At 37.6% G+C, this 24,598-nt stretch overlaps 1 protein-coding gene across 1 annotated transcript in view; it reads right to left on the bottom strand.

Annotated features, from left to right (window-relative positions):
• Window positions 1-341: 341 nt before the first annotated feature.
• The window catches only part of BARD1 (BRCA1 associated RING domain 1), a 129,354-nt gene continuing 105,097 nt past the window's right edge, over window positions 342-24,598 (bottom strand). Inside the window, exons 4-5 of the mRNA XM_012802155.1 lie at window positions 2,282-2,379; window positions 342-921 (exon numbers count right to left, since the gene is read on the bottom strand). Of these exons, the coding sequence (XP_012657609.1) occupies window positions 589-921; window positions 2,282-2,379 (431 nt within the window). The 3' untranslated portion in view covers window positions 342-588. The remainder of the gene's footprint in view (window positions 922-2,281; window positions 2,380-24,598) is intronic.

The following is a 24,598-nucleotide window of genomic DNA, read 5'->3' as shown; positions in this document are numbered from 1 at the left end:
ATGATTACACAAGATAAAAAACAAGGATAAAAAATTCAGGAACACCCAAAGTGAATTATAAAAAACAAAATAAACAAAATGTAAGCTAACAGATACAGATGGGGGAGAATTTAACACCTATGGTGACAATCAGGTGCTCTTTTTTCATTATAATAAATCCAGAACAAATTATTTGATAATATTCTGTTTACTAAACTAAAGAATGGCAAGTACTTTTGCTGATGGCAGGTGTTAATAATTTTCATCAAAGAATAATAAAAGGTTGACACCATAATGATACTACTTGCATATTTAACCATCCGATAACATCTCATTAATAATCTTTGATAGCTGATAATACGAATAGAAAGACATGATGGATCAAAAAATATGCCAATTTTAAAAAGAAAAATCTTAAAACAATCTCAGCATCTAAATGGTAAACACAAAGTGAATTCCTAGTCTGGCATAAGATTTTTTTTTTAATTCAATGAAAAACATACGAATAACTCTATCTATTTGTAAAAACGTGAATGATCAAAAACAGCACAATGGCTGGGTTCTCGAAACTGTGCAAGTTCAATTTGAAATGTTCATCTGGTATAATGTTCAGCTGTCAAGAGGGAGCAATTCAAAGGACATCACACAGTCTATAAACCAGCTTGAAGGAGCCATCCAGACTTTGCCCTGCCGAACCTTCTCTGGGCGATAATTAGATAAATCCTCATAGATGATATACTGTGTGCAGTAGCGCTGATCAGAATCGGGTTTAGCATGGTACGCGACCGTATTGATGGTCTGAGTCACATCGCTGTCTGGCTTGGGCTTTCTACTGAGGAGCTGGCCCCCGGCTGCGGTGATGAGCTTAATGAGGTTGTCCTTTGGATGGTGTCTGAAGGTTCCCCCCAAATAGAAGTAGCATCCATCAAACAGCTTTGGCAACTGAAATAACAAGAAAAGAACGTGTTAAAGACAGATAAAATTAAGTAAGTTTTAAATAAAAACATATGAATGAAGGAAATAAAAATATATGTTCAGTATCTCTTATCCGAAATGCTTGGGACTAGAAGTATCTTAGATTTCAAATTTTTTCAGATTCCGGAAAATCTGTATTCATGTAATAGATAGGAATGGAACTCAATTCTAAACACAAAATTCATTTATGTTTCACACAGAGCCTGAAGGTAATTTTATACAGTATTTTCAATAATTTTGTGCATGAAACAAAGTTCTGACTATGACCCATCACATGAGCTTACATGTGGAATTTTCCATTTGGGTGTGATACTCAAAAAGTTTCTGACTTTGGATTTTCAGATTAGGGATGCTCAACCGATAATAGTCACGAGCAGTTAAAAATCAACTTAATGATGTACTGGGACAAACTGTATTTCAAGAAAACTAACTGGATCTAGAAATTAATTACGCAAATACAGGTTTCATAATTTTAATATTTTTCCCTACAATTCAGTAACCAACTTGGTTCTTTTTCACTTTCCTAAAATTCTAGGTGTGCTTTGTATTAAAAAAAAAAAAAATCAAACTTCTATCAGGCTGTTTACGCACATTTGGTGGGACTTAGAGGCCCAAGAACTTCTAGGGTATCTGAAATACGCTTCAGGGTCACAAGGCTAAACTTAATTAGATGATAAAAGTAACATCTTTTCCACAGACTTATTTGCTTCTGCCCATATGTATTCAGGTCTCTACGTATGTGTGTGTTACTAACCTAAGGTCCCCAGGAATGCCACCGTGAGAGTGTGGCCTCCAGGGTTCCAGAGATGGACTCACTGACGCACAAACCATATGGAAGCCATATCTCAGGATCCGATTAGCTATGAAACACACTTCTGTGCGCTCTACAGGGAAAGAAAATTTTCACAGTTCCCTTCTATGGAAATGTTGTCACTTCCAATATACTTATACATAGCAACAGGATAATGGCGTATTAGCCATTAAAACTTCAGCAAGTGGCCGTGAAGACATATGGTAACGACATCCAAGCAGCAGCTGTAAGTCTTCCTTCAAGCCACTTCCTGTATCTGAGATTTACCTCAGATTCTGAAAGGTTTATGGGAATGTTCAAGATGCCAAAAATCCATTAACAGTATGAAATTATTACCTTCTGGATTTTACTGCTCATTGTGATCATCTTTCAGAATCAAGTGCTTGAAATAAGCACAATTAAAATTTTAATCAGTCACCTGTACTTGCTGAAAGGGCAGGAGAAGTTTCTCCTGATGGTGGTAATAACATTAAGTCATAATAAGAACAATGAAAGTAGCATCAAAAGAAAAAATACCAGCTGTTCTCTGTTGAGCCTGCTTCTCTGTGGACCTTCGGGGATTTCATACTTTTCTTCTTGTTCACATACTTTTTTTTGTAGACATGCTTTCACCCCTGGCAAAAAACAAGGAGAAAAGTAAAATAAATAACAAGTGAGCATTATTTCTCTCTCATTAAAATCAAGCAATATACCTAAGCCGTGTTTCCTCTTCATGGTTGAGTATTATTTTGAAATAGAAATCTTATTTATGCCAAAGCAAAATATGCTGAAACTAGTTTTCGGTATCAGAAAATTGCAAGAAAATTTTCCTTTAAAGGATTAAGTAATTAGTACTAAACATAACTATTTTTTAATCTCCCTTCTGAGAAACCCAAACCAATAGACTATTTCAAACATAATAAAAATTTACATTGTCACTTACAGCAGTAACGAAAACTAAGGTGAATAAAAAGTCCATCATGAGTCCAGCCCACAATAATCTAAACTGAGTATTTATTATCCACACTCGTCCTTTTGGCAGTCATACGCCTACGGTCCTGTTAGAGCATAAATGATCTGCCGGTAAGGAAAGTGCGTTAGACCACAGCACCCGTGTCAGCTGGCTGCACAACAGGGCCTCAAACAACAAGCAGAGCCTGGGACACGTTTGACCTTTGATAGGTACACACTGGAGTTGGTAGTTAAGATGATGGGGTTGGGCTTATTAGGGGGGAAAGGGCATTCTTTTGATGGCTTGGACAAGCATGTTCAGTTTCCAGTTAAAAAACAAGAGCAACAGAGACAGCCCAGTCTGGCATGGTTTAGGTTTAGTCATTCCACTAAGTGGCTCCCAGTTGGGGGGGGGCCTTAAGCAGGGCCACAGGTTGGCAGCTTGCACCAGTTGTCTGGCTAAGATCTAGAAATGGTAAGAGCCTTCAGGATGCCCAGGACCAATTACAGATGGGAGGTCACATTGGCTTAATCCAAAGGCCACATCCTGGAATACTGTCTTTCACCATTGGGGTTGGGGGCACAGAATTGATGGCATGTATACATTTCTCATGTGCCTGTTGTGATAGCATGTATGTGTAACCAAACTAAATTTGAGATCTGGAGTCAAGTGACTAAGCTATTCCAGTTATTTGCTTCCGGATAATTATAACACTTAAAGTCTTTTAGCCTTAGCTCCCTTGCCTAAGGAAAGGAAAAAGAAAATAACAATACCACCTAGTTCACAGGGCTTCTTTGGATAAAATCTAAGAAACATTCTAGAAGCTGGACAAATTATCTTTGTTATAAAAACAAACCCTTCACGCAATTTACTGAGAGAATGGGGACTGAAAACCCTTTTCTTGGCAAAGGAATGCACCCGCCCCCCAAAAAAGGAAAAAAAGTAAGCTGAGTGAGTCAGAACAAAGAAGTCAGCTAGCTTACACTTAAGCTAGCCTTTGCTAGCAAGCTTTTTACCTTTTCTGAAATTCGAGCCTGTTAGGGATACAGCTTACAAACACCCTGCTGGGTCTGTGAGCACTTTGAGGAGAGTACTGGCCAAAGAAGAGATTATGGCAAGTCCTAGAAAAGATATATCTTCTAGGGCGTTTCCTACCCATTAAACAGGCAAAGCAGATAGGCAATGTGGAGATTTGCATGTGCCTGCGGCAGAGACCCAAGGAGTAGCTGGAGCTCTGAGATATGGGCAGAAGAGCTTATGTCCCTTATTGGAGAGGAAAATCCTCTGTAGTGGTGATGGGAGGAAAATGCCTCCTTCCCACCCATCACTCAGAGGAGATTAATGCTGGAGGCGTTTTACTCCAGAGAACTGGAGCTTAACACCCACCTGGAAATCTGTGTGTGTGACCTCAAGCAGGAGGCTCTCCCAATACAAGGCTTAGATTTCAGATTATTGAAGGTCACCCTTAAGGTTAATAGTAGTAAGAATAGGAGCTGATGTGATCAATCCAAGAAACTGCAAGGTAACTCTGGGCAAAGAGACTTCAATAAAATCAGAGTGGAGCAAACATTATGGGCCAATGCCAGAATCCCACCACGGGCAATGGACCCCTGAGCTCCCACTTTTAATTCCACTCTATGTCTCTTTGTCTTTCTTGACCGTTGCTTCTAACTCTGTTTCTTCAGTTGATCACTGCCAGTTTCCACAGGTCTCAGCGGATGCTGCTCTCGGGGCAGGACCCCAACACAATTTGCTATTTGCCTTTGAGATTATTTTGCTCAATAACCTAAGTTTTATCACTCAGGTTAGAACATTAATTATTCACTTATGCATTCTTCAACATTTATTATGTTCTTTCCATGGAACGGGAGCTTAGAGGATATTGGTAAAGTCTGGACAGTAGGCAGGTGTCCCATTGTCTAGTGTGCTTCTTATGAAATACACTAAAGACATAACCATTAAAGAATCCATTCTATCCACACAAATTTAAAAAAAATACGGTACCTGTAAGAGTTCATTAACATTCCAAATTCTTCATTATTTTAAAGTAGTTTTGAATATCAAAATGTTATATCCTGTTATCACTTGATATCTAATGGCTTCAAACTTATTCAGAAAAGAATTTATGGCTGCATAAACATATACTTTTGATTAACAAGTAGACATCTATGTTGGAAATATACTAATGTAACAGTATTTTGGAAAACTCTTAATAAATGCCAGTGGCAAATAAATGCCTGTCTAGCTGATCTCTCACATATTCAACAACAACAACAAAAATGACCCCCACGCAGAAGAAGTGCTGCTTGGCCTGTAAACTATGCGTACGCCTATAAAAGGGGCTCCTTTCTGAACTGAAGCATGATGTAAAACCCACAGTTAATCTGCTCCAAAACCAGAATTGTCCCAGGATTGCATTTGATATAAACTAGGATTCATTTGTAGGTGAGTCAAAGGCCTCTTGACCTAAAATAATCAGCCTGAGAGCAAAGATGCAATACTTTCCACAAGTTAGTAATGGTCTGCCTTAGACTGATGCAGACTTTATGAGATAACCATTTTTAACTTTCTTCTCTATTACATCAAACTGACATATAAAAAAACTTCATCTCTGGCTTACATGAGTCAATCTGTAGAACTTCAAGCAAGCTTCAAGTAAAAGAATTGAAAAATTGGGGAAATTCCTTTTGAGGAAAAAAATTGGGGAATTCCTTTTGAGGAAAAAAATATGTATTTTTATATATTTAGAATAAATATATTCAACAAATATATACATAAAGTAATGCTTAGATTTTGAAAAATACAATAGGACCTCTATACTGACCACTTCCCTACACTGACCTCCTCAGCTTCATGGACTGGACATGCACCACATGTATGTGTCAGTACAGTAGGCCTAGTTCCTTATGTTGACCAGTCTGTGATAGTCTCTTGGGTGGTCAACTTATAGAGGTTAGAATGATAGAATTTAAGAGGTAGAAAAGATGCTGAAAAGCTAGTGCAGCTTTTCTATTTTATAGATTTGGAAAGTCCAATGCAGAAGCATGAAGTAACTTGCCAAGATCACCGATGATAACAGGGAAGTCAAAGCTAAGCACTCCCTAACACAAGCCTTCTACTTCCGTGCTCTTCCCGAATCACATTTACAGGTTTATCCAAAATGCTTGAAACTAGAAGAGTTTCCAATTTTGAACTTTTCTAGATTTTAGAATATTTGCATATATGTATGATATATCTTGGGGATGATACCAAAGTTTAAACATGAAATCAATTCATGTTTCACATACAATGTTTTTTTTCTTTTTTTGAGACAGAGTCTCACTATGTTGCCCTCAGTAGAGTGCCACAGCATCACAGTTCACAGCAACCTCAAACTTCGGACTTAAGCAATTCTCTTGCCTCACCCTCCCAAGTAGCTAGGACTACAGGTGCACACCACAATGCCCATCCAGCTATTTTTTTTTTTTAAAGGTTAGGGCCAGGATGTCCATGTAATTTATCATCTATTTTACTTTGAGATGAAAGGCACTATCAATAACAAGAGACACACCTGGACTGTCCATGACAAACTAAGACTCGTGATCACTGTCATCACAGTTAGGAAGGAATCCAAAGTAAATCCTGAAAACTCCACTGTGGTAGAGACTGTTCCTGTCCTTCTTTGTCAAATGTCCATTACTGGCAAGTCCCCTTTGATGGATAAACAGATCCCTTCTCTTATTTAGATAAAGAAATATTTTCAGTCAGGTATGGTCAAGTGACACACCTGGATATCCTTGATGGGACCAACTGTGAATTACTGGTATGGTACCGCTGTTTGAGGAAGACAGACTTATGTCCTTTATTCCAGGTTTTGAAAGATCCATCCTCCAACAGTAGGAAGAACTTCCATAATTGTGGTGCCTGACATCAAGCAATTCTGTCAGAAGATGAAAAGCATGGGGTGCCCCTTAACTTCCTAAGCTATAGTCCACATGTGTCGGGGTGGACATTCTTTTTTTTTTTTTAATTAAATCATAGCTGTGTACATTAATGCAATTATGGGGTACAATGTGCTGTTTTTATATACCATTTGAAATATTTTCATCTAACTGGTTAATACAACCTTCACCACACTTTCTTAGTTATTGTGTTAAGACATTTATACTATACACTTGCCCAGCTATTTTTTTGTTGCAATTGTCATTATTGTGTAGCTGGCCCAGGGTGGGTTCGAACCTGCCACCCTTGGTGTATGTGGCTAGCACTGTGACCACTGTGCTATGGGCGCTGAGCACACATACAATATTTTCAGTAATTTTGTACAAGAAACAAAATTTTGAAGGTGTTTAACTTTAGCCCATCACATCATGCATGTAGAATCTTTCACTTGTGGTATCATGCTGGTGCTCAAAAATTTTTGGATTTTAGAGCATTTCAAGATTTAGGATTTTTGTATTAAGAAGGCACAACTTGTATTAAGCACCTATTATGTACAAAAAAAGTTATAATCTCTGTCCCCCAAAAGAGAATTCATGCTGTATCTTGAGTCTTCATGTCAATAATCTAATCCTGACCTCTCAGTTAAAAGTAGGATTTATTTTATTGCTGAATGCTTAATTTTAAATAAAATTTTATTGCTTCATTATTCTCTGCTAAATAATCCATTATCAAATTTAATTTTTCAAGCATAGTTGTAATTATACTCATGTTTTTAGATATTAAGGATGTCACTGATATGAACAAGTCCGGGCATGTATACTGGCAAAGAAAATTCACTACTCTTGGCTCAGTGCCTGTAGCTCAGTGGCTAAGGCGCCAGCCACCTACACAGAAGCTGGTGGATTCGAATCCAGCCTGGGTCTGCCAAACACCAATGACAACTACTGCCAAAAAATAGCCGGGCATTGTGGTGGGCACCTGTAGTCCCAGCTACTTGGGAGGCTGTGGCAAGAGAATCACTTAGGACCAAACAGTTTGAGGTTCTGTGAGCCCACTGGCACTCTACTAAGGGCAACAAAGTGAGATTCTGTCTTTAAAAAAAAAGAAAAGAAAATTCCCTACTCTTGTCCAGAAATTTAAAGAATTTGATATGAATTAAATTTCTATTACAAAGTCAGTTAAGGAAGAAAGGTCGAGAGCTACAGACAAACACAATAAGATTCATGTTTCCACACTCAGCTCTTCCCTCTCTTCCAACTGGAAGTAGTAACGTTTTGAAACATAACCAGTATGGGAGCAGATTTAATTATCAGAAAGATAAAGAAAAATATTCTTTTATAGCCCACATTTACTTCAAAGATGATAAAAGCAAAAATAACTGTTTTTTTTTTTTTTTTGAAGAAAAGTGTCTGAATGCATCTGAAAACAATGTAGGGCCAAAATATCTTACACCTAAAAAAAAAGGAAGACTCAGAGATGTTAGTGGAATGGGATTCGAAAATATTGCTAAGGCAAGAAATAGTACAAAAATAGGTTTTTTCTTTCCCTATAATTCTGACAGAACAAAAATAAAATGGAATTATTAAATGTAAAAATGAAAAGTAGAGTATCATTAAGAAAACGTCAAATATCAAGATGTCTCATTATTGCTTCCCTGAGCACAAGTGAGTAGAATCTGAGGATGATTCGTTTGGTTTTAAGTTTATTTTTCTTACACTTAAAAATCTTCTAAGACAAAATCATCTTCTCATAAATTATCATTAGTAGAGAATAATAGCAGTATCATGTTATAGAAACTGTGACTGCTATGTTAGCTAATAGTCATCTTGTGAACGGAATGCATCAGCATAAGCTGAATGTGTGCACATTGTCCAGTGCTCTGAAAACATTAATTTTCTGTAATATAAAATAAAATACCCACAACCAGAAGTCCTAACCAAACCAGTGCTAAAATCACACACCACTATTTTCTGGTTAAAGAAGGAAAAAGAAAAACAAAATTCTTTAAAGCCCAATTTATTTTATTCTATCCTATTTACTTTTCTAACTTGGAACGACCGAGGACATTCTCTATTTACTTTTCTAACTTTAAATGATCAAGGATACAACTGTTTGTTCTAAGACCCTGATAAAAATTACTGTGACAACAGCTGTTATCTACACTGTAAGTGCTTGTACTCTTACCCAAATGCAGCAGGATGGATTTGGGAAGTTCTTTTCGTTGCAATGAAAATAATTTTATGGTTGGGGTCACCACAACATGAGGAACTGTATTAAAGGGTTGTGGCATCAGGACGGTTGAGAACCACTGTTCTAAAAGGATGCGTGAATACTGCATTAGGAATAATGAACCATCACTCCTGGAGGAAATATAGGGTTAGGTTCCTGTGAGCCTCTGTTCCCAATATTTTCATCAACTGATCAATAATTAAATCATTAATTATTGAATTGAATGTTAATGAATCAACAATGTATAATAAATACGGTGTTTTAAACGGCAATACATGTATCACAGTAATTTTTATCAGGGTTTTAGAACAAACAGTTGTATCCTTGGTCATTTAAAGTTTAAATACATGTATTTCTGTTTAAAAACACCTTATTTATTATGAATTGTTGATTCATTCAACTCAGCACCAAAGGCACTGAACTTCAGGCCTTAACGAAGCTCATCTAACACAAGTGGAAGGCACTTCATAGTCTTCTTGAGTTTAGGAGCACTACCCAACACTCACAGGCGTCCTCAAACTACGGCCCATGAGCAGCCCGCCTAGGACATTTATCCGGCCCAGCAGGTGTTTTTGCCGCTGCTGCCTGTCCTGCTTAGCAGCGGACTCACCCTGGGGCCCGCAGTCCGGCCCTCCAATGGTCTGAGGGACAATGAACTGGCCCCCCGTTTAAAAAGTTTGAGGACCCCTGCTTCAGCACAATACTTAGGGGCCAGGATAAACAGTAAAATCATCAACAGAAATGCAAAACACATGGCACTAATAAGACCATGAGAGAAAAAGACTTGTTTACAGTATGAGAGCTGAAAAGAGGTGGGGAACCACCAGCCTGTTGGACCTCAGCTGGGAACATGCTCGTCCAATGACTCCGATTCTTCGATACTCTGCACAGGTCTACAAAAGTGTAGTAATTTGGGAGTTACAAAAAAAAAATATTTAGCAAGTAAATTTCACAAACAATAAACATTTACTGCACAATCTTGCCATTTCAAGGAGGAAACTGATACGCAAAGACGTTAACCTGTTTAAAGCCATTCAGCAGAATGGGGATTCGAACCCAAGTCAGCTTAGTTTTCCAAAGCCTGTATATTTCACACTAAAATGTAATTTTCTGGTACACAAGATAATCCCTGGACTCTAAAAAGGATAAAGTGAATATGTAAAATGCTTTGAAACTGCCTTAACTGTGTATTCTAAGACACGGATAAGACAGAAAATTTAAGCAACTGACCCTTTCTCCATTCAAAGTACAGGAGACTGAGTCTTTTCTGAACTTGGGACTGTTCATGCATATTCAGGATTCAACGCTCAAGCTCAGGACATCCTAATTCCCTATCATGTGATCCTTAGTTTGTTGGTTTTGCCTGTGCTTTGGTGCTTGTATCTCTCTCTGCCATTGTTTTTATACAAGAATCATATGCATCCAAAGTTCTAATTTCTGAAGCCTATTATTCTCACCACTTATCATAAATGTTCATGAAAACTGTTGCTTTATGCATGTAATAAAAAGTATATTCAAGAAATACCACAGATTTTAATAATTACTCACTAAGGAAAGGACTGTCTTTCCAATGAAGTTAATGTTCAATTTACGGTTTACTGAAAATGAGAATCAAAATTTTTAACTAGGTCAAAATACCATCCTAGAAACATTGCCAGCCAGTGTGCTGGCCCTTCCAAATTAAATGCCAACCCAGCTGAGCATGGTGGCTCACACCTGTAATCCCGGTACTGTGGGAGGCTGCAGCAGGTGGATTGCTTGATTCAGGACTTTAAGACCAGCCTAAGCAAGAGCAAGACCCTGTAGTCAGCTGAGGCAAGAGGATGACTTGAGCCCAGGAGTCTGAGAATGCTGTGAACTATGAGCCCACAGCGCTCTACCAAGGGCAAAGTGAGACTCTGTTTAAAAAAAAAAAAAAAGCCAAACCAGAAAACATTTGCAACCCAGTGAAGTCACTGACTTAAATTCATCATTTTACACGTAAATTATTATTCTTACATTTCTTAATCACTTAAGCATGCAGTTCCCTTCCTAAATCTCTTTCCTCATGATATTTGCAGCGCATTCATAATAGCTTGTCTTTAGATGAATGACTGTGCCGGCAGGTAAAGCCGCGGATCAGAACACGGAACACTTCTATGACATCTACTGTGTCAAATCAGTGGCTAACGACTAATTGCTGAAATAAGCAAACAGGTTGTGCCTATGCTGGCTGCTTATATATTTCATGGGTTTATCTGATTGATTTATTTAAACTTTCAAAGAAACATATCAAAAGAGTATCTGCTACTCCTTGACAATGTGCAGGCATTAGTCAAGTCAGTCAAAAAAACTTTAGTTTTAACAGATACTGGAATTCAAGAGAAATGAGATGGTGAACACCAACAAGGCGCACGGCCCTTCTGCGGGGAGGAAGCAGTGCCCTTAGAGTGTGTGTCTCAATTCATGAAGTGCTCAGCTTCATGGCAGTTGTTCAGTAAATTTCTGTAAAGTCAGGCAGAAACATCGAATAATTATAATTACTAAGCTGAGCAAATACATTCCTCTGCTATTCTCTTATTTCAAGTTAACAATGTGCCAACTCCTTATGCCACTTAATACATGTATCAACTATAGAATGGAAACTAAGGAACAGTTTTAAGGTCTATAACAACATGATGAATGTGACACAGTTTTGTGAAAGTTGCAGTCATGGCATAGAAAACCTCAAGAATTTTTTGAAAGCTAGATGTGACAGCAACTACAAGGGTTGCAAATGCAAAAGTATATAAAGGCTGAAGCGGGGCGGCGCCTGTGTCTCAAAGGAGTAGGGCGCCGGCCCCATATGCCAAAGGTGGCAGGTTCAAACCCAGCCCTTGGACAAAAACTGCAAAAATAAATAAATAAATAAAGGCTAAACAGATTATATGAATGGAGAGCCTGGTGCAGTAGCAGGAAGATGTAGAGACTGTAACAAACAGGAAATTGTACACTACACCTAAAGACATAAAAATTAAGCAGTTATGTTAGACAAAACCGCATAAATCCTATCAGCCTTCAGACTGACAACTTGAAAGTCCCGATGCCTCCGCTAATTAACCTCCTCATTTTATAGAGTAGCAAACTTCAGTCTTTAGAGATTTAAGCAGCTTTTGCAATGACACAACTGAGATGAAAACTCAGAAATCTTCTAACTTCTAGATCGAGATTTTTTGTTTGCGGTAAATCTTTATTCTTAGTTGTAAAAAACAAAGCATCTCTTCTTAGAGTTGATATATTGTACTTCTCTTACAATAAACCACACAGTGACTTAACAGACAACTGGGTAGGAGGATAGTTTGGGGAGAGAAGCCAAAAAGTATGCCAAGTGGTAAAGCCTGCCCGCCATCTTAGAGTGGGGGGAGACCGTAGGAAAAACAGCACATGAAGTTTCGTCTGCAGTGCATTGATGAGTTCATTTGATCCGACTGATGCCAAAGCAACCACTTTAACTTGGACCGTGAGTTTCAGAATGAAGACATAATTCTCAGCAGACATTTACCATAATCACAAATTCATATCAACTCCTAGTGACTCTCTTAGCCAAGTGACTTGATTTACTGAAAAGTAAAACAGGCTCATGCCTATAATCCTAGCACTCTGGAAGGCTGTGGCTGGTGGATCACTTAAGCTCAGGACTTTGAGACAAGCTTAAGCAGGAGTGAGACACCATCTCTACTAAAAAAAGACAAATCAGCCAGGAAAGGTGGTGCACTCTTGTAGTCCCAGCTACTCAGGAGGCTGAGACAAGAGGATCTCTTGAGTCCAGAGTTTGAGGTTGCTGTGAGCTGTGCACTACCCAGGACTACAGAGAGAGAGTCTGGCACAATAAATAAGTAATTAAACAGATAGCTAGATAATGAAACAATAAGAATGAAATAACTATAAAACAAACTTTCAGAGAGCAAGAGTGGATGATAGGAAGATGTCTGGTGGGTACAACACATGTGGTCCTGTAGTATATGTTCTTAAGGCCCTGACTTCACCACAATGTAATGTGTCAATGTAGCAACACTGTGCTTATACCCCCACATACAAAAAAATGAAAAGTTTTTTAAGACAGAAAATGAAACAGACTTTCAGCAATTTAAATGGTGATACATTAGCATCATCAATGAGGCGGAAGATTGTACCAGCTACCAAACATCACCTAATTAACACACCTAGAAAATGGATGGTAGTTTAAGGTTTTATTCATTCAATAAAAGTTAAGCAAACTATAGCAAGAATTCTTAATCTAGTTTCCATTTAAAAAAAAATGAGAACTTTCACAGCATTCCTAGTAATTAACACATCTGAAGTGTAATAGAGACTGTAATCCTCAATCTCTAAACATACGTGCAGATGTCAAGATTTTAAAACAGGCGATTTTCCACCAAATTAAAGACTGTTCTTAAAATTTAACTAAACTGGCTCGGCGCCTATAGCTCAACCGGCTAAGGCGCCAGCCACGTACACCTAAGGTGGCGGGTTCGAATCCCCAGCCCGGACCCGCCAAACAACAATGACGGCTGCAACCAAAAAATAGCCGGGCGTTGTGGCAGGCGCCTGTGGTCCCAGCTACTTGGGAGGTGGAGGCAGGAGACTCGCTTGAGCCCAGGAGTTGGAGGTTGCTGTGAGCTGTAATGCCACAGCACTCTACCCAGGGGGACAGCTTGAGGCTCTGTCTCAAAAAAAAAAAAAATTTAACTAAACTATTTCAAATTAGTAATAACTGCTAATAAACCCCATAATTATTCCACAAACTGTGGCAAAGAGAGTTCAACATAAAATATCGCATCTGATTCTCCCTTTCAAAGAAAAAATGCAAATACAAGACCACATTTTAGTTAGCCTTCTTAACTAGTAATTTCCAAACTGAAATGACTGTACATTAATAAGCTACTTATGTAAACACAGATTTCTGCATACGCTAGAATGATACATTCTTGAAAAATGGGGGAAGATATCCTTATAAAATGCATGCTTTATTTCGTCTTTCTTTTTACATGTTCTCTTACAGCTTAAGATTTTTTTTTTTTTGAGACAGAGCCTCAAGCTGTCCCCCTGGGCAGAGTGCCGTGGCATCACAGCTCACAGCACCCCCCAACTCCTGGGCTCAAGCGAGTCTCCTGCCTCTGCCTCCCAAGTAGCTGGGACCACAGGCGCCTGCCACAACGCCCAGCTATTTTTTGGTTGCAGCCGTCGTTGTTTGGCGGGTCCGGGCTGGGGATTCGAACCCGCCACCCCAGGTGTACGTGGCTGGCACCCCAGCCGGTTGAGCCACAGGCGCCAAGCCCAGCTTAAGATTTTTAACTAAAGCTCTCACTTTGCAAAAATAAATAGATGATCTACCTATCCATTAAAACTAAGGGATTCTTTTAGCCCAAGTATATTCCTGATCATGTCTTACCATTTCCTTTCACCCTAAGATCTTACTACTTTTAGATATAAAGTAAGCAGTCCAATTCTCAAAGTACTACTCAACCCAAGGCCATTAACCTAAAGTCATTAAGATATGTCTGGCTACCATAGCAAAGACTGGCATTTTTGCAGAATAATGTAGTTTATGAATTCTGGGGCTACAACAATAAAAAAACTTGTACTATGCAGAAAGATACTCCTTTCTTCTCAATCACTAGTAACACCACTATTACCTCCTACCTCGCAAAAGTATATACATTGATGGACGTATATTTTCATTTTAGCTATATGAACAATGAATGATGTTCACAGATTTGTATTATACTTAGTCACTTCTCCAAATTTGAGAAGAAGGAAAAAAAAAAAGGAATACAAATGAGACGGAGTAGAAAAAAAGGGATTCCTGAATGATTAGAGAATAAGATGATGAAGAAAACTTCAAGATGGAGATCTGTTAAACGTCCAAGCACGGGGTGGCAGAATTAATTCTGCATGAAAGACCATTTAGGGAATTTTCTCACTTTTCTCAAAATCCATACTTTGAAGAACTATTGTTCTCAGGAGCTACTGGCTATTTGTAACCGAAATAGCACTGAAAACCAGAATTAAAAATCACTCTTAGTGAACACCAAATGTCCTTGAAAAAGGGTAAAATAAAAAAATCAACCATCACTATTCTACATAAAAGCGTACGTTTTAATAAATAAGTCATTAGATCCAAAGTAGGAATTTATGTCAATCGAGATAAATAGCATATAACTAAAATTAATGTTGAGGAATTTCTCTTCTAATTCTATATTAAAATCAATACCCAGCTTATAAAAAATAATTTTGTTGCAAATGTTTTTAAGTGACGCTTTTTAATTCAATAGAATATGATAGCACTAAGCTTTAGAAAAAAGAGAAACCACAGTAAGAAGCCCTGTTACAGCAGTGTTCAAACAGGTCGATGGGCCAGAAGCATGCTGATTTCTGAGGATTCTTTTGCTTACCTGTGGTGTTGGATATCATGAAAAGTATGCATGGACCTTTTACTGCTAATCAGATTTTAGTAGTGTTTGTGTATTTATAAACACAGTTGTCTTGTGCTCAAGACAACTCTTCCACTTCCAATGTGCAGCAAGAGTTAAAAAAGTGAGACATCCCTGTGATACCCAATTGAGTAAAACGACAATGAAATAAAGGTTGAACATGTAAAATTTTCACATTAAATGTGCCCATCCAGATTTGGGATATCTCAAGAAATATTCATTACATTGTATGATTCCATGTAAATACCATTAATCAATTGTTTATTTTGTGCTATTTTTAAGTTAATATTCTAGTTATAAGCATATTTATATATAAAAACACATTTATTCACATGATTGTATGTTCAAATTATTTCTTTCACTTAATGCATATGGAGGAACAGATCAAATTCTATCACAAAAATATATCACTATATCATAACATTATCTCAGGCAAATGTGGGTATCAACTCTAAGATGATGTATTATGAATAATACTATTCAAATAGTCTATGTTGGCATAGGTATGATTAAAGATCAAACTCAGTCTAATGACCACAAATTCTCAAAAACATGAGAAGACTCACGCTCAGTGTTGTTTTTAAATAATACATTAAAATTCCAAATGTTTTACAAAAATTTCTGTTTTGATTAGGAAAACTCACCATATTAAAATGTATTAGCTCGGTCTATGGAAGAGACATTAAGAAATCGGGTGTCTCAGATGGGAGGAACACACACACAGGGGGTGTACTCCACCATTAAGACCAAATCTCCTACCTATCCAATTCAATTTTAGAGAAGACTAAAATAAAAATATATTTATCTTCTAACTGTTATTAGAAATTAAAAGTTTGTATTCATTCCTGCAGAATTAGAATTTGATTAACAGGAAAATTTCTTTAAAACCATTATAGGCAGATAGGCCTCTTCAGTAGCCCACCAATCCACCATTTTTTTTTATTATTCTTTTACTCATATGTGTTCACACCCTCACACAAGGTCTGACAACTAAGTTCACAAACTAACCCTAGAAAAAGTACTACATACCTCATTGCTGAATATTACTACAGCCACCTTTGAAGGACTCCTCTTGGGAAGCTATACATTGATGTCTAATCTACCTGTCAACGCAATTTTAGAACTCTTTTTTTCTGGAATGGCCATCAGAGCTATCAGACAAAGTGTGACAATTAAGTTCATGAACACGCCCTACTGCACTGGAGCACTGTATAAACTGCACAGGAAGGTTTCAGAACCTGGGATGTCAGTGTCTCACAGCTGTGTTTGTGTTGACATGTGGCAGTGTCTTGCTGAGTGGCGTTCATCATTGTTGTTGCATGTTTTGGGTGTCATATGACAACTCTGATAGCCACTCCACAATTACGGAAGAGTTCCAAAATTGCTTTGAAAGGTACACTAGGCTGTTGCCATCAGTGTATAGCTTCCCAAGGGGAGTGCTGGGAAGGGGACCATTGTGATATACAGCAATGAAATATGTAGCACTTTTTCTAGGATGAGTTTGTTAAGTCTAACTATTAGACTTCATATATTGTTTGAAGTAAAGATGTTATTGTTTTATGTTTTGAAAAATTTAAATGACTCTGGTGGGGTATGGTGGCTCATGTCCGTAATACTAGCATTTTGGGAGGTCAAGATCACTTGAGGCCAGGAGATGGAGACCAGCCTGAGCAAAATAACAAGACCCCCATCTCTACAAAATTACTAAATTATCCAGCCAAGCACAATGGTTCATGCCTATAACACTAGCACTCTGGGAGGCCAAGGCAGGAGTAAGAGGTCAGGAGTTTGAGAACAGCCTGAGCAAGAGTAAGACCCCATTCTCTACAAAAAAAAAAAAAAATTATCAGGGCATGGTGGCACAGGCCTATAGTCCTAACAACATAGACTAAATGAAATCAAGAACAAAAGAATCATTCAGAAGATCAATGAAACAAAAAGTTGGTTCTTTAAAAAGGCAAATAAAATTGGTAAACCTGTGGCCAGATTACCAGAAATAGAAAAGTAAGATCTCTAATAAGCTCAATCAGAAGCAAAAAAGATGAAATAACAGATAACTCAAATATAGAAAAGATCATCACTGAATACTATAAAAAAAACTCTATACCCAGAAATTTGAAACCATAGAAAAAAATGGACCAATTACTGTAGTCACACTACCTCCTTAGACTTAACTAGGAAGAAACAGAACAATATTAAGCACTGAAATTGCAATAATAAAAAAACTTCCAACAAACCAGTATCGTGGACCAGACAGAATTCTACTAAACCTTCAAAGAGCTTGTACCTATACTGCAGAACCTATTCTAAAATGTTGACAAGGGCGGCGTGCCTATAGCTCATTGGGTAGGGTGCTGGCCACATACACGTAAGCTGGCAGGTTCGAACCCAGCCCGGGCCAGCTAAACAGCTACAACGACTGCAACAACAAAAACAAAAAAATAGCTGGGCATTGTGGCAGGCGCCTGTAGTCCCAGCTACTTGGGAGGCTAAGGCAAGAGCATCACTTAAGCCCAAGTTTGAGTTTGAGTTTGAGGTTGCTGTGAGATGTAATGCCACAGCATTCTACCAAGTGTGACATAATGAGCCTCTGTCTCAGAAATAAAATAATATCACCCTGACACCAAAACCAGGAAAAGACACAGCAGAAAGCTACAGATGAATATAACTAATGAATATTGAAACAAAATACTCAATAAATTCTTAGCAAACAGAATTCCTCTACACATCAAAAAACAAAACAAACAAACAAAAATTACAAGCCGGTGGGCTTCATCCTAGGGATACAAGACTAGTTCAACATATGTAAATCCATAAACGTAATTCCCTACACAGACGCAGGTTAAAAACAAAGACCATATGATCCTCTCAATATATACAGAAAAAACATTTCACAAAATTCAGCATCCTTTGCAATTCTACAAAATAAGATCAAATGTAAGGGCATCACATTACCACATTTCAGATTATACTACAAGTGTAGAATGATCAAAACCACACTGTACTGGCATAAAAACAAAGACACAGATCTGTGGAACAGAATAGAGAATGTAGAGATGAACCAGCCTCACAGCAACATCTGATCTTCAATAAACCAAACAAAAGCGTAACGGGAAAATCAGCCCTATTAAACAAATGGTGCTGGGAGAACCGGTTAGTCACACATGAAAGGCTAAAACTGGATCAGTACCTCTCACTACTTACAAAAATTACCTCATGATGAATAAAAGTCTTAAACCTAAAAGACAAAATGATAAAAACTCTAGAAGAAAGTGTGGGAACAACTCTGAATCTTACCAGTCTAGAAAACGAATTTACGTACTCTGAAGGCCGAGGTGGGTAGATAGCTTGAGCTCACCCGTTTAAGACTAGCCTGAGCAAAAGCAAGACCCCATTTCTACTAAAAATAGAAAAACTGAGGCAGGATGATCGCTTGAGCCCAAGAGTTAGAGATTGCCGTGAGCTATCACTCCATGGCACTCTAACCAGGGCACCAGCTTGAGATTCTGTCTCAAAAAAACAAAAAAGAAAAAGAATTTATGGAGAAGACCACATTGGCAAGTGTAGCAACAACAAAAACAAATAAATGGGACCTGATCAAACAACCCCATAAAAAACTGGGCATGAGACATAAATAGACTCTTTTCTCACAATGGCCAACAACTATGTGAAAAAATGCTCCTTGTACCTAATCATCAGAGAAATGCAAATCAAAACCACTTTGAGACACCACCTAGCCCCAATGAGATTGGCCCACATCACAAGGTCCCAAAGTAGTAGATGCCGGCATGGGTGCAGAGAGAAGGGAATACTGCACTGTTGGTAGGACTGCAAACTAGTACGGCCTTTATGAAAACAATTATGGAGAATTGTCAAAGAACTAAATGCAGACTTTCCATTTAATTCTATAATCCCATTACTAGGTATCTACCCAAAAGAAAAAAAAAAATCTTATCAAAAGCACATTTACACCCAGATGTTTACAGCAGCTCAATTCACAATCACAACAATGGAAACAACCCAAGTGCCATCCAACCCATGCGTGACTTAATACATTGTGGTACACATATACCTTGGAGTACTATTTAGCCACAAAAACACGGAGATTTTCTATCTTTTCCAACAACCTGGAAGAATGTGGAGAACATTCTCCTACATAAAGTATCACAAGAATGAAAAAACAAGCATCCCATATACCCAATTCTAAATTGAAACCATTAGAGTAATAACTACAGGGCTCACATGAGAAAAAAAACTCAATTCAAGGAGGGGGGTGAGAGTGTTTGATAAGTTCCCGTCCAACACATTCCATACCTGGGTATACAGCACACGTCCCAGGTGAAAGACACAGCTACAACTCAGACTTTACCTGATAAATTCAACAATGTGCCCTAATCATATGGACCCTCATATTAATCTGAAAAAAAAAAAAATATTAGCTAGGTCTGGTGGCAGGCACCTGTAGTCCCAGCTTCTTGGGAGGCTGGGGCAGGAGGATCACTTGAGCCCAGAAGTTTAAGGTTGCACTTAGCTATGATGACATCACTGCACCACAGCCTGGGCAACAGATTGAGACCCTGACTCAAAAAAAAAAAAAAAAAAAATAAGGAAAAGAAAGAAAAAAAATTTAAACGGTCCTGTGTTCATAATATTTTTCTCTTAATATTTATCATATTCAAATACGAATTTTTCAGTAAATATCTTTAAGCATTAAGAATTTTCTTAATCATCTCATATTATGTTATTCTCCCTACTTCTTGCAAGTAGAAATAAAAATGCCAATCCTTTTGTCTCTCACCTGTTTTATTTGCTTAGGGCAAATCCTCATAGTGGGCGTACTGGATCAAAGGATGTTGTTTGCTTTCCCCCTAGAGAATCTTGGTGAAGGACTTCTATTTATAAGCGTTAAGTTGCCTTATCAGTCTTAGTTTACAGAAATGCTCTGGTATATACATTTGTTTTTCTGATGATTAGCAAAGTTTGAATAGAATAAAAATTGCATTCATTTTTAAAATTTCTAAAATGTCATAGCACTCTCAATATCCATTTGAGAAACAAATTTTAAGAATGAATTTATTAGCCTCATTATTAAGTTATTTATAAATTGATGATATGATAATTGCTTTTTAGGGTCTATCTCTCCTCAACTAAAACAAACAAACAAAAAAACATAAAAATACTGTAATACTGTCCTTCCCCATCTCACAGATGCAAGTCCAAGGTAAAATGTTTGGCACAATCCTGCAGCCATTCCCTAAGGTGCTGGGGACTTTTAAAACTTCTGCAGCTGCAATTTTATTTAAACTGAGATGAGAGTGGGACCGAGGGAGAGATTATTAAAGAAAAGATGACAACCATCTGTCCTTCCCCTTACAATGAACTGAGAAATGAGGATGCAGAATTAAATTTTCTTATAAAGAAGTAAGGATAGAAAAGCAGTAAGCTAAAAGAATAAGCCAGTAAAAAAATATTTTCTTTCTGAAGGCTAGTTTGCATCCTTAAGATGCCATTTCATCTTTTTCACACTCTAAGACATTAATAAAATGACTTATTTATGTATCTTCTCTCATTTTATCCCTATCTTTAATTACCAAAATTCATCCTTGCAGCAGGGTGGTTATTAAATTAATTGCCTGTGTGGAATTAGCACCAAATAGCAAGACTGACACAGAGTGTGAGCCACAAATTTGATCTTGAAGAAACTTTTCCTATTATCCTTATTTCTGTAAAATATAATATAAATACCATACTGTAAAATAAATATGATGAAACAGATTGGCTATTCTTGGAATCCTCATGCTAAGTCCATTAATTATGCCATTGTAAAATATTCTACATTAAAAAATGTAGGAAATTGAGAGGTATCAATCAATTAAGACAGAATGCTTTGGAACAGAAAACTTCCACTGGATTTAATTCTTTTTATTAAATTTGTAAAATGAGTCAATAATCTACAAGAAAGTTTAGAATAAAATTCCTCTTGAATCTATTTAGTTTATCAAAAATCTCATAAAAAGTTTAAATTAAGGTTTCTTAATAGTTAATCCAGTAAAGAGTTTGTCTACCAGCAAGCTAATGAATAGATGCAAACATAAAGTCATAAATCTTTATGATTGAGTTTGAAAGCTTTGGTCCACCTTACTTTTTATAATGTACACATCATATAAATGTTTTCGGATACTTCTGAATAACTCTGAAACACTTTTAAAAATCAACCTGAGCCAGACACAGTGGTTCCAGCTACTTGGGAAGCTGAGGTGGGAGAATGGCCGGAGCCAAAGAGTTCAAAGTCAGACTCTACAATATAGTGAAACCCCTCTTTAAAAAACAAAAAACACACAAAACACTGAGGAATATATACATTAGGAAAGATGGTACTTGGAAGTCCTTGCCGTATTTTTACAAACCCAGTAACTAACGGGATGGCGCCAAACTCTGAAGCTATTTCTCTTTGGACTCTATATTAGAAAATGTAGGCTATGAACTGTAATAAGAGGTTTACCTGTCCTTTATACTAAAAAGAACCCAGTGACATTAGAGGATGGTATTCACTACTGTGAGAATCACTAATTAGCACACTATTAAATTAGCTTACATCCATCAATAATTCGGTAAAAATAACATGGCCAGGCCACTGAAGTGTCAAAATTTAAATTTCCCAAAGAAGGCAGATTTTATGGAAAGGAATCATGTAGCCTGTACGTGTAATCAAATACCAGTTCAGTGTATTCACAAGAACTAGACTCAAAGGTAAGTAAAAGTCTTAACATTCAAGTTTTCACATAGCATCTTTATTACCGAGATCTTATTATAAAAATCCTTTTCTTCCTTAACTACCAGCAAAGTTTCAGCCACAGGTTTGGCACAAAAGCATTAATAACATAAAATCATTTTAAATGAGTTTTTTAAATATGGAGGCTTCATAAGACTTATCATAGATTTGAAAGGAAAAAGAGTTCAATAATAAGTGAGATATAAAGGAAACTGGCTTTTTTCCCATGTAAAGGGTAAATCAGTCCAGTTATTTATCATAACTTCTCCAACTGGTCCCAATCAGAGGAACTGGCACTGCTAGTCACTGCCACTTAGCGGGATCAGGCTGCCTCGGTGACGGCCAATATCACAAGAAAAGAAGTGGTGGCTGTATTTAAAAAGAACATGATACCAATTGCTGAAAGGAAACTGTTTTACAAACCAAATTAACTTCTAACTAAGGATTAAATCTGTAATATAATCAAGATCTTGCCAGGCTGGGTGTGGTGGCTCAGTCCTGTAATCCTAGCACTCTAGAGGCCCAGGCCAGTGGGTTGCCTGAACTCAGGAGTTTGAGACCAGCCTGAGCAACAGCGAGGCCCTGTCTCTACTAAAAATAGGAAAAACTAGCCAGGTGTTGTGGCAGGCACCTATAGTCTCAGCTACTAGGGAGGCTGAGGCAAGAGGACTGCTCAAACCCAAGAGTTTGAAGTTGCTGTGAGCTACCATGCCATGGCACTCTACCCAGGGCAACAGAGACTCTGTCTTCAAAAAAAAAATTTTTTTTGATGAATCAAGCAGTCTACCATTCTACCATAAAACCTTCAAAGCACAAAGCCATAAAATAGTTATTTAAAAACTAATTTTAATCCATTTTTGCTTCTTAAGCCAAAAGTTTTACTAAATATATCTACTTTTTAACTTTTTATTTTAAAACAATTATAGTCAGGTGGCACCTGTGGCTCAAAGAAGTAGGGTGCCAGCCCCATATGCTGGAGGTGGTGGGTTCAAACCCAGCCCCAGCCAAAAACAGCAAAACAAACAAACAAACAAAATAACGATTATAGTCAAAGGAGGTTGCAAAAATATATACAAAGAAACCTCATACACCTTTCCTCCACTGTCCAATGTTAACAGCTTACTCAACTATACAAATACCAACAAACAGACATTGACACAACCCACAGAGCTTATTTGGATTTCACCAGGTACACACACGTGTGCATGAGAGCATGTGCAGGTTTTCGTAATTTTATCACATACACAGTCTTGTGTAGAAACCACGATTATGAACAGGATGCTCAACTGTGTCATTACAAGGCTCCCCATGTTACCCCTGTGTGGCCGCTCATCTTTCCTAAACAATTAGTAAACAAAAGAGATTACTCCACTGACCTATTTTCGCCAACTGATCAAAAGTAGATACTTTAGCTGTTGAGAAGTAGAAAACAACCACGTATACAGTGTTCTTTGTAAGTCCTCAGTGAATCCAAGGATAAGAAAAACAAGAGACAACAGGGCCAGCAAAAGGCAGCACTGAGGATGGTGCTGGCCGACTGCCAGCAGGAGAGGGGGCAGGGACACATTTCAGGGGAGGCTGAGATGGTTGGAACCCAATAGTACAGGGGAGGCCACATTTCTCAACATCTTCCTAAAAATACTGGATTAACTAAGAGACCAAAAGGATGTTATACAGGTAGAATTTAGATCTCATAAAGGGAAAGAAATAAACTACTTTCATTTCATAAACCTGTCATGTTATATATTTGAAACTTGTTTATTAAATTAAATGTATCATTTAACATTAATATGGGTTGCTTAGGCTCAAAAGTACACTATATACTCCATTTACTCTTCATTAAATAAAATCGCTGGTATTATAGTGAAAAAGACTATAAAAGCAGAAAATATTTGTAGATGTCTATAATAATATCTAAATGTTATCATTAATAAGAAGCTTTTTCAAAATGCAGTGACTAACCAGAGGTAAGAAAGTTAACATTAGTTCCTTAAATAAGCATGGGCAGTAATAACTGTGAAAAATGAAACTAGTCTAGTTAATTCATTCCTTCGTTTCCTCAAATCCGGGACTTACATTCGAATTTCAGGATCCAGCATCCATTGAGGATCCCAAGCATACACTTCAGGGTACTCTGAACTGCACCATCAGGAACAATAACATGAGTCACTAGAATACAAGAGAAAGCAGTAAGAGAAACAGATATAAATCACAACAATTCTCTAAGTAGCCTGGCTTTTATAACTAAAGTCTCTATTTTATAAACTTACATCTGAATTTTCTTCAAAGGCAAAAATTTTACACTTAAGAATAAAACTTCTGGCTGGGCACCTGTAGCACAGTGCTTATGGTGCTGGACACATATACACCAGGGCGGGCGGGTTCGAATCTGTCGAAACAACAACAACTGCAACAAAAAATAGCCGGGCGTTGTGGCAGGTGCCTATAGTCCCAGCTACTTGGGAGGCTGTGGCAAGAGAAATCGTTTAAGCCCCGGAGTTTGAGGTTGCTGTGAGCTGTGATGCCAT

The sequence above is a fragment of the Otolemur garnettii genome, unplaced genomic scaffold, assembly GCF_000181295.1.
Source record: "Otolemur garnettii isolate 467f Iridium unplaced genomic scaffold, OtoGar3 scaffold00013, whole genome shotgun sequence".
NCBI lineage: Eukaryota > Metazoa > Chordata > Mammalia > Primates > Galagidae > Otolemur > Otolemur garnettii.
This window is presented reverse-complemented; position numbering and strand designations above follow the sequence as displayed.